Below are 10561 nucleotides of genomic sequence, written 5' to 3' on the forward strand. Positions count from 1 at the left end.
GAAAAAGCATTTCAGAAGGCTTAATATCAGAAAAACAAACAAACAAACAACCCTTGTCTACTTAAAGCCATTTACAATTTCAGGGAATTGCCTACAAGTATTGTTACATGAATATGCACTGTGACTCACAATTTTTTCCCTGATACATTATTATCAAAAGCTCTGTTTTTATCTTCATTCTGTAAAACTAAGTTTCAGAAGCTCTTCCATACTGTTCATGCAATTTTCCACATTTGAATCATCTACCAAATAAAGTTAAGCATACAAGTATAACTGTGAAAATATGTTTTTCGTGGAAAATTCTCTTGAAATATTACAACCTAGATCTTTGTTCTAAAGCTCAGATAGGTAAGATGAGCTAGTGATGTAAAATATGAATAAACCGTTAAGTACTGTATGCTGTACATCTGACTACATATGATATTTGAAAAGCAGTATTCCTGTGCTAAAGCTTTTCCATGTTTTATTTTATAAATGTAACAAAGTGTACAATTGCTCTTCAAAGTGATAGTAGGTTCATCAGGGGTGAATTCTTGATTATTTGTAACTACAAAGACAATAATAAATATTTGTGGTATTTATTGTGATTGTGCAATTGCACGTACCTGCATCTGTTACTAAGAGTACTGGAGGAACTTAAAAAAAAACCTGAGAAACACTTGAAAAACAAGAATGTTTTCTGAAGTGATGACTGGAAAAGCTACACAATTTATTGCCCCTTTCTGACATGGCAGAAAAAAAAAAAAAAAAAGGCAATTTTAGTGGAGCTAAAGAACTACCTTGGTGTGTCCCACTCTCTCTTGAAAGGGAACAAGGCACATACATCAGACACACGTCATTTACACAGGTCTGTATGAGCGTGTCTGTATGTAAGGAGATGCGCATACATGCTGATTTACATATGGCTATGTACCCACATTACGTCTACAGACCTCGGAATAATGATTCACTGGAAGCCAGCCCATAGGGGAAACAGGGCTACTTGAAATTAGAGTTTGACATACTAACATAGAAACACAAGTCTGCTTCCTACCTTGCTCCTGCACGTAGTATGCCAAAAACAAATCAAGCTCCTTGACTGATACTGTTATGTGATGTGGCTGGACGCAAAGTGCTGGATTTGTGCAATGTGGGGATTTCATGAGCCGCTCTCCATCCGTACTTTCCAAGGGGATGCCTTTGAACAGGATCACCATGACTAGATCCAGACGCCAGACTTTGTCAGCCTGTCGCAGGCAGTCGATTCTCCTAATCTTACCCTTCTGGTCAGGATTGGACAATACACAGCAAGGGTGCTTCTTCCCAGTCACCGTGAGCACAAAATCCTCCCGGAACTCTTGTCGAATATCTTTGCGCAGCTTGGCCAGGAGCCTGGATGCCCACTTCTGTTTAATTTCAGGCTTCTCACTAAGTAGCTCATCCTTGACTGCTCTTTCCTCATCCTTTGACATTCGTTTCTCATGTTTTTTAAAGTACTTGCGTTTTCGAGCCTGAAGGTTGAACCAAGTATAGGCAATTGCACGGACATGTGGAAGAAGTGCCTCAATGAACGGGTGAAATTCATCCTGTGGAAAGAAGTGGAGGGGGGGGTGAAAAAAAAAAAAAAAAAAAAAAAAAGAGAGAGAGAGAAGAAGAAAACTCAAAGTCAGTAAGTTCCTGTAGTCAAAGCAGTATCGAGAAAGGTTTCTGAAAATCTTAAAGTGAAATCTAAGACAAAAAGAATAAACACTTAAAATTTACACAAATTTCTGCCAGACACCTTTCATGCAATTACTGTTTCTGTCAGGCAGCAGACAAGAAGTACTGCTTTTTGTCAACGACAAAAAAAGAAGAGCGTTTTCCCCATATTTCACTCTTTGAAAAAAAGTGAAGATTTTGTTCTTTATGCCTCCCCTCACTTTATCCCGCAAAGCTGCAGAGAAAACAGCATTTAAAAGAGATGCTATCAAGATGTTTTCTATCTAACATTTAAATAACTGAGTGAACAGCTAACACCAAAGCAAGTACCATTGCACAGAGGACACTACACAGTTTTAAAATATCTGAGCAGAAACATTCAGAAGACTGAGGCGAATGCCACAGTTCATTTCTCTTCTCTGTGGCACAGAAACACAAAGCATATACATGCTCAGTGTAATGCCAGACAGTTCCCGCTTTTGGAGCATGCTCTCAGCAAGAGACTGCTGGTGGCACAAAGAGCATGCGCCATTAAACTTGATCCATTTTCTTATCAAACGTCCAACATTCCAGCACTGAAACAGCACCATTCCAGTGGTGGTAACTAGAGAAACCAGAATACAGTAAGGGAAGTGGGCAAAAGACACAGTGTGTCTTACACAAATCCTGAACAGAACCTTCTGTACTTTCAGCTCTTCAGGCTTCCCTCCCACCACCTCCAAACTCTGTAAAATGAAAGTTTATGAAGTTGAGAACAAAAATAACATTTATGCTCTTTAGGCAGCTCCACTGTGAGTTTTGAAGCCCCACAGAGTCAGTTAATTTGTTAACTGATCACATGAGTGTGGCAATTATTCTAAACCCCTTAAAAATCAATCTGAGGTGTACAATGAAAAATGGCAACTTGGCACAAACTTTGCATTCTTTGTGTTTCTGCATGCTGTGGCAGAGTGACATTACGAGTGCACCACTGGTCAAATTCTGCTTTCACGAAATCTATGCAATTTATTTGCAGTTCCAAAATATGCCTGTCATTTGGCTTCACCTGCAAGTTCTTATCTTCAGCCTAACAGTGACATGGATTGCATTAAGGAGATAATGCTTAGTTGTCGTCTACAAGTACATCCTATAGCAATTAAATTAATTCGTTTTGTCTGGTTAGAGTACCATCCTACACATCCATGTTAACATCTAAATAGGACTTTCCCAAAAACTAATGCCTCTTTCTGTGAGCAAATCCACTGTTTAAAACAGTGTGATACGGTTATCAAACATTACTGTATTTTGGTTTGGAAGGGGGACTTTAGGGGAGGTATCTTTCTTCCTGTGTGTAGGCATATTTAGTTTGAAATACCATGCAGATTGGTCATCATAATGAGTGGCACATTGCAATCAAACTAAAACTGAACCTTTTTATACAATTACATTCAATAATACAATTAACAAACTAATATTTTAGCTAGGCTGCTAGACAAGGAATGAATTATGTTTAATCAATAGGCTGATTAACTCCATTAGGTAAAAATGATGAACGTATAACTAATGGTCTTAATTATACAGAGTTCAAACTGCCATTGTAGAAGCTTCAGGCCAAGAATTTATTATTTAAATCTTCAAATTTCAAACAAACTTCAAAATTTCCTGAATGGTAAAAAACCCCACAAGATCTAGTTACCTCTCTTACCTAACAGTCCTCAAATCAAACAGAGAAGTTGCAAGCAGTTTACCTACGGTCATATTACCATCACAGAGGGGGGAAGGACAGGAGGGGGAGAGGGAAAAAAAAAAAAAAAAAAAAAAAAAAAAAAAGAGGGAGAGAGACAATATAAGAAGGTAATTCAGAACATAAACCATTGCAGTACAGTATGATGCTTGACAAAAAGCCACAAAGGCAATAATTAAACTGATTAGTAGTTTCCAGCAGAGATTTGAACAATTCTGATATTGTACTGGCACATAAAACTAGGCCATGGAAAGAGTTAAACCACAATCTGTTCTTTGTGTGGGAAGGCAAAACTGCTCTGAGTAACCACAGCCCATGATAAGGCTTCCCTATCTTCATATGCTTTCTGATGCCATGCTTTTTTCCCCCTCAATTATAACTACTAGAGAAAGTTTATTTTTTCTTCTACAGAATTCATCTTAATCTAAGTATTCAAATAAAAAAAATATTATAAGCATAAAGAATGTGTGCTGTTAAAACCTTACAACTACTTTTAGAGTAAATAAAACAGACTTACTACAGATTTTGAAAATTCTAACAGCTGGTGCTGAAGGTATGGTGCAGGCAGGGGACTAAGAGCTCTAAGAGAAATGAATTTTTGCCCTAATACAATTATTTCCCCTGCATCTAAACAGATTTCTGCATTTATACCTTAAAATGTAAATAAAATCAGTGTGGACACATTCTACACTGCTGGAATACTGCACATCTAATTTTCATTTTTAAGAAGAACATCACAAACTATTTGGGAATGGCTAAGCATCTAGGTAATGCACATAGTATTATCAATAATAATCAATAGCATTTTACATCTATGAAAATTTTATAATGAAGAATTCCACTGTTTTAAATTCCAGCTTGTAGTGGTTGAATGTTTCCTATTCACAGTGTGAAAAGAAAAAATAATAATAATTAAAAACACCCACAACAAACACACAAACAAAAATACCACTTTTAAAAACTGTATTCAGGCTTTTCTCTCATAATATAATTAAGTCCTAAAGATATAAATACATGTGAGAGACTGTGAAGGAGAAACAGCAAAGAATACCCTGTGCTAAAGCAATATTATCAGGTATCTTTAAGAGATTCATTGTGTGTCTGGAGTCCTTTCAAATGCAACATTACTTGACAAGAAGTGCCCATAAAAGTGGTCCTAAATGGAGATTTGCAATTAATCACACACGGTCTCCACTAAGCCGCCTAAAAAGTCATCTACAGAATTTGATTTTTTTCCCCTTAATAGTCATACAGGCAATATTGAAATATTTTTTATGTGGCACTTAACCATGTGCCACTGTTGCTCTTGCAATAAAGTGATTTATGGAGGTAAGGTTTTGAAATGTCGTATCAAATGGCTCAGGTGAACCACTGTGCTCGGACAATTTAAATTAAAATGGAAGTTATTATATGGTATCTCTATAGCTTATAAATACAGGGAAAATAGCAGTGATCTAATGACAATTGATAGGCCCAGTTTTCATTTTTTGAAATAGTTAAGGGAAAATGCAGCACCATTCTCATAACTTCAGCTTCTATAAATTTTTTATCTATTCATGTAAGTTTGGACTGAGGACCATACAATAAATATATAGCAAGCAGAAGTCTAGAAATGTTTTACAGAAAACTTCATGTACTTATTTTCCCTGGACAGATTTTCTCTGCACCTAGTGAAACAACACATTCTAGAAGGAAAAGAAAACAACAATATATTCTGAGTTTCCTGCACTACCATAATGTAAAAATAAATCACGGCAAAAATATCACAAGAGACGGAGCACTTACAGGCATACGGTAAATGCGGCCTATCATGCTTCAGCAGGAGAGAGAACTGAAGTTCAGAGTCATTGTAAAACAGGGGGAGAGCAGCATATGGGAAGGAACCCCAAAAAATTAAATTGCATTTGGTAAGGCTTCATTCTTACTTGGGAGCTGTTTTACACCAGCCAGACTTTTATTGAAAGAGCGGTTGATTAACATTTGGATTGCCAAGATTTGTCTTAAAGCTGTACTCTGGATTTTAAACTTCTTTCTAAAAGGTCCTTTGGCACTATCTCAGCACAAACTGAACTACTGTTTTTGCAAGGAGCTCAGTCCAAACAGGTGTTCTGTGTTTAGAACTTTTATTAAAATACTTTCTTCTGAGCCTACAGCCAACAGCCATCATGCCTTGCAAGAGCCCTTGAGATGGAGAACACAATAGAGAGAACAATTTTGGCAGTACTACTCAGTCACAACTCAAAATCAAATTAATAAATCTTTTGCTTTAAATAAATAAATAAATAAATAAATAACACAAAGTATACATCTTCATTGCCAGCATAATCTTAATTTTTAATTTATGGAAATACGATTTTTTAAATGCATTTATCATTCCAAATAGGTAAAGATCTCAAATTAAAATCAGTATGTTGAAACTGTGTTCTGTGTATGTACCACTATATGGGAACTGTGTCTGCATGGCACATGATACAGCAGGACCGTAAAGTATTATTGAAAAGTTATCAACGCACGAAAGCCAGGAACTGCTTATTAAACTTCTGGCTGTAGAAGACCAATATTGTGGGTTTGTACACACCTGAGTGCAGTATTTTAATACAGATTTGTAAAGAATGAGGAAATCTATGACATCTGCAAGTCCAAAAAGCAAAACGTATGGGAGGGGGAAGAATGAATTTAGCAGGAAACGACAAAATTAACTATACGCATTAGTAGAAGTGGCAGTGAAAATGTGTGTGTATCTAATGTAAAAAACACTTTCTTCAGTTGTACTCTCGGGTTTATACCCTGGTAGAAGGGTCTTATTACCTGTCAATAATTTCACAGGATGGACAGCCCGCAGAGAATCATTTTTTACTAATAGCAGATTCCACCGTAAGTAATTATGTCTATGTGTGTACCTGTAAACATGTGTGTGTCTGTTACACAGAACTCTTCCTACATGCATGCATTTTTCTTTGGAAGAAGTATCTCAAGAGTACTCTTTTCCAGCTTTGCTCCACTGCAGCTCACGTTTACTTGCTGAAAATATCCATATCTAAGTCAATCACACTTAGATGCCAAACAAAATATAAACAATAAAAAATGTGTCAGCCAAAAAACTGCAGGACTGTATCCAATCACTGAATAAGCCTTATCATTGTTTCCATCTCCATTCACAATTTATGAATACTTCAATCCTTTTGAATTGCAATGCTTTCTAATTGTGGAATTACTTAAATAATATTTATTTATTCACCGTACCACTCTGAGTGCACCGTTGGCCGCTTAATAGCTGTACTGCAGGAGACCTTACTTTCTCACATTTTCTGCTTCTTTAGCTATTTGTTGCACCAATGTGGAAGCAAGCAGTTATCGCTTAATCAGTTTACATCACATCCTCCTAAGACAGACTTTCACGAATGCTTCTGAAAACTATCTCCTGGCTTTACAGCCCGGCTGTACCCTCGGGAGCAGGCGCCGGTGCCCCGGCGCTCCCTTCCCAGTAATAGCACGCCGGGCCAGGACGCTCCCGGGGAACTTCCCAAGCCTTCAAACCCCCAGGTCTCCAAAGCCTCTCTCGGCGGCGGCGGGGAGCCCCGCCGGGGCTGTCCCGAGCCCCCCGCTGCCCCCACTCCCGGCTTGGTCCCGCTGACAGCGGCCGCCGGGGCTCGGGAAAGCGGCTGCGAGTGAGTGCAGAAAGCGGAGCTTCCCCCGCGGCCCGGGAGGATGCGCGCCCGGCCGCGAACGCTGCAGCTTAGCTGGGAAAGGACAAGTGCCAAGCCCCTGCGCAACCCAACAAGAAAATACTCCACAGCTTGGTCACCCCCGCTCACATCTCCCGCACTGCTGGCAATCTACACATTATTAATTAAGCATAAGACGCGATTACTGCGCGCCGGCGAGCGCTCATCTTTTTGGTTAAAACCAGCACTTTTCCTTTCAAACCCTTTCATTAGACTCAGCGTAAACTGGCGAACTAAAAAGAGAGCAAAACGCTTGATTTCAATCAAACCAATACTTCCCAAACCTGCTTTTTAGCGTAATTATGTTCATTTCCATTTTGTTAACCTTTGACGTGTTATGCGCCAACAATTAACAGTATTTGTCTACGGGTGACACTTTGAATGGATCTCCCCAAAAGAATGGCCTTGTACAGTCTATTCTCTCCTGTTCCCTCCTGCGAGAGGAGTTTGGATCTGACAAGCAAGGAGTTTGAATCAGACAACTGTGCTTTAACCCGTTACAAGTACTAGCAATGACTCATTAACAACTCACACATATAAAAATAATACTAATTAAAAACCACTCGAAAATAAATAAATAAACCAACAAATAAATGAAATAAAACGAGTCTATACCTGAGTGAGACAGATTGGAGAATACATCATGACTTCGCTTTGAGAACACGCTGCCCGGAGAGCCCCTAAGAAAAGCCTCAAAAAGGAGTAATTTCATCTATTCATTTTACAGTCATCTGAGACTCAAGGAAGATGAAATCAATCAGGACGGGGCTCTGCACTGGATCACCACAACTTCACAACAAACCCCAGTCCTCCTTAAATAGCCAAAGATTCAAGTTCACTCCGTGTGCTAGATTTCCCGGGGTGAAATCCAATCTACACTTTTAACCCTCTTGTAGTCGGCGGCGCAGGAGTCTCGCTTTTGCTGCTGCTGCTGCTGCTGGTTGTTTTGCAGATGAGGGGGGAAGGACTCCGGGGGGCGGGGGGGGAGGGTGGGCGGGAGGATATTTTTTTGTTGTTGTTTGGCTTTTTTTTTTTTTTTTTTTTGCTTTTTTTTTTTTAATTTTTCTTTTCAATAAGTTATTCGTGGTGGGTTATCACGGCACTGTCACCACGCTCTCGAAAGTTCAAGGTTACAGCCCGGAGCGGCGCAGGAAAATCCCGGGGAGTGATGGCAGCCAAAACTTCGCGGGGCAGCGACCATGCGGGCGGGCGGGCGGGCTGCGGGCTCCCCCGGCGGCCCCTGGCCCTCCGCTCCCGCCGCTCCCTCCGCCCGCCCTCGCTTGCTCGCTCTGCGGGCAGCGGGGAGAGACTGCCTTCCAAACGCCCACTGCAATCAAAATGATCCCTTGAAAATTCAAACGATAAATCTCTCCCTCGCGCTCCCTCCCGGTTTGCTTCCCGCCGTGTCGTGTCCCCCCCTTTCCCCCCTTCCACCTCGCCCCACTCTGCAAAACTTGGAAGTTGAAAAATTCACTGGTTACACCCTCCGGACCGCGTTCCAGCTCTCTCCCCAAATGAGACTTAAGTATTTTTAAAAATTATTTAATTACACAATCATCTCTTACACTCCTCCTCCTGCAAACACATTCCTTCTCCAGCAGATTCCCCCCCCCCCCCCCCTTTTGCACTCCCTCTTTATTAACCACCACTGAACGCTGCAGAAGGAACGATCACGTTTTGCAAATAGTCCTTTTTCCCCTCTCTGTAAGTGGGAGAAAGTTGCGGAGGAGGGGAGGGGGGAGAGGTGCGGAGGCGGGAGAGAGGACGGCGGGAGAGGGGGGGAGCTGCCATCTGCAGGAGGTTTCTTTTCCTTCTCCTCCTTTCGCGATCCGATTTTGCTAGTGGCTGCCGGCTCAGACGCCCCCGCTTCCCCCTCGGCGGCCCCCGCCCGGCCGGAGGTGGCTGGGGGGGGGACAGGAGGGAAGGCAGCTCCCTCCGCACCGCCCCACAGAGCGCGGGCTCTGCGCGGCACCGCCGGTCGCTGCGGTCGGGGGGGGTGGCGGGGGGGCCGCTCCCGCGCAGCAACAGGGCGCGGGGGCTGGTTTCGTTCTCCCGCCGCAGCTCCTAAGAGAGGGAGCCGGGGACGGGAGAAAGTAGTGAATGAGATTTATCCCTGCTTCCCTGCAGAGGGCTGCGGTGCAGTGCACCTTGGAGGGGAGGCAAGAAAGGCGGGGGGAGGGCTCGGTGTGTGCGGCTCCCTCCCCGCACTGCTGCTGCCGCCCGCGGGCAGGAGCGGCCGGGCGGCCCCGGCGCTGCCTCCCGGTGCCGGTGCGCAGCCCCCGGCGGCGAGCGGGAGGGACCGCTGTCTTCTTCCGCGCCCAAAATCAAGAGTTTATTCGCGCAAGGCATTTCAGAACGACACATCAAGGAGGGTAGGCAGATTCAAGTCAACCATTAAATGGCCACTTTTTAACCCCGTCCTGTCCTCATTAGGGAAATGCTCAAACACAGCCCATTCTCAAAGAGGGCTTTTAATGAGGAGAGCTTGCCAAGTCTACCAGCTGCAATTCCCATAAATTTACAAACCAAAAGAAAGCAGGGGGATGGGCGGGGGAAGGAGAGAACCCATATAAGACAGGTAATGTCAAAGAGCAAGGGCCCAACGCGTTAACCCTTGCAGGATCCACACCGCATACCTGCAGCTCGGCTTCTGGCTGCACTTGCCCAGTTTCCTCAGGAATGCGCTGTTCAAGCAACAGCCGCGGTTTTTCCCTTCTAGAGACCACATTGATATGTGGCAAGTTCAAAGCATATGCTCAGGCAGGAAGGGATGAGGCAAACTCGGAGTTAACCACAGTGAGCAAAATTTATTTTCGTATCTGGTGTAGAATACTCCCCAAATCCTATCACCTTTCCCTTTACCCAGGCACTGCAAAAAGCTGATAACGCCAGCTTTAAATACTGGAGTTTCCCTTTGAATAAATATTCAATTTAACTGGAGTTAATTTACCATAAAAGACATTCCCCTTGGCACAAATGCACTGATGTCCTTGAACACACCTCTTAGAGTGCTTGAACTCTTACACAACAAGCCATTATTGCAGATCTGATTTAAAACCATAATAACCCCCCTCCACTCCCCTTCACCCTTGCACCCCTCCTTGAGGACCAGAGCAAGCCCCCAACACCACATCAGCAGGAGGTTGCCCCTGTGAGTTGCACAGATGCAAGAAAAGGCCCCTCTCCCTCCCAGTCCTGGCCAAGGGACAGCTTTGTGCTAGCGACCTGTGCACTAAAAGCAAAAACCTTCTGGCAAGGTCTCTGGAGTGAGGATTGGCAAGCAGGAAAAAGCAAATGCAGCAAGGTAAGGGCAGACACCAAGCTGGGTGCTCTCTGCAGCCCTTGCTACTGCAAGGGGGCGCGGTTTCTGGTGAGATTTGGTTTGAATCCTCATAGGAGCAGACTTAGGGTAGGTTTGCATCACTACCCAGAGCAG

The 10561-nt window shown here is 42.8% G+C and overlaps 1 protein-coding gene across 8 annotated transcripts in view; it reads right to left on the bottom strand.

Annotated features, from left to right (window-relative positions):
• Nucleotides 1–8069, bottom strand: part of NFIB (nuclear factor I B) — a 176991-nt gene extending 168922 nt beyond the window's left edge. For 7 of the 8 annotated variants that reach the window (XM_051642229.1, XM_051642227.1, XM_051642224.1 and 4 more), the window contains exons 1-2: nucleotides 7741–8069; nucleotides 1034–1565 (exon numbers count right to left, since the gene is read on the bottom strand). In XM_051642229.1, coding sequence (XP_051498189.1) covers nucleotides 1034–1565; nucleotides 7741–7770 — 562 coding nt within the window. In that variant the 5' untranslated portion in view covers nucleotides 7771–8069. Of the gene's footprint in view, nucleotides 1–1033; nucleotides 1566–5185; nucleotides 5221–7740 lie in introns of those variants that run through there. The other variant, XM_051642225.1, reaches the window with a different exon arrangement.
• Nucleotides 8070–10561: the final 2492 nt, after the last annotated feature.

Source organism: Apus apus, chromosome Z (assembly GCF_020740795.1).
Source record: "Apus apus isolate bApuApu2 chromosome Z, bApuApu2.pri.cur, whole genome shotgun sequence".
NCBI lineage: Eukaryota > Metazoa > Chordata > Aves > Apodiformes > Apodidae > Apus > Apus apus.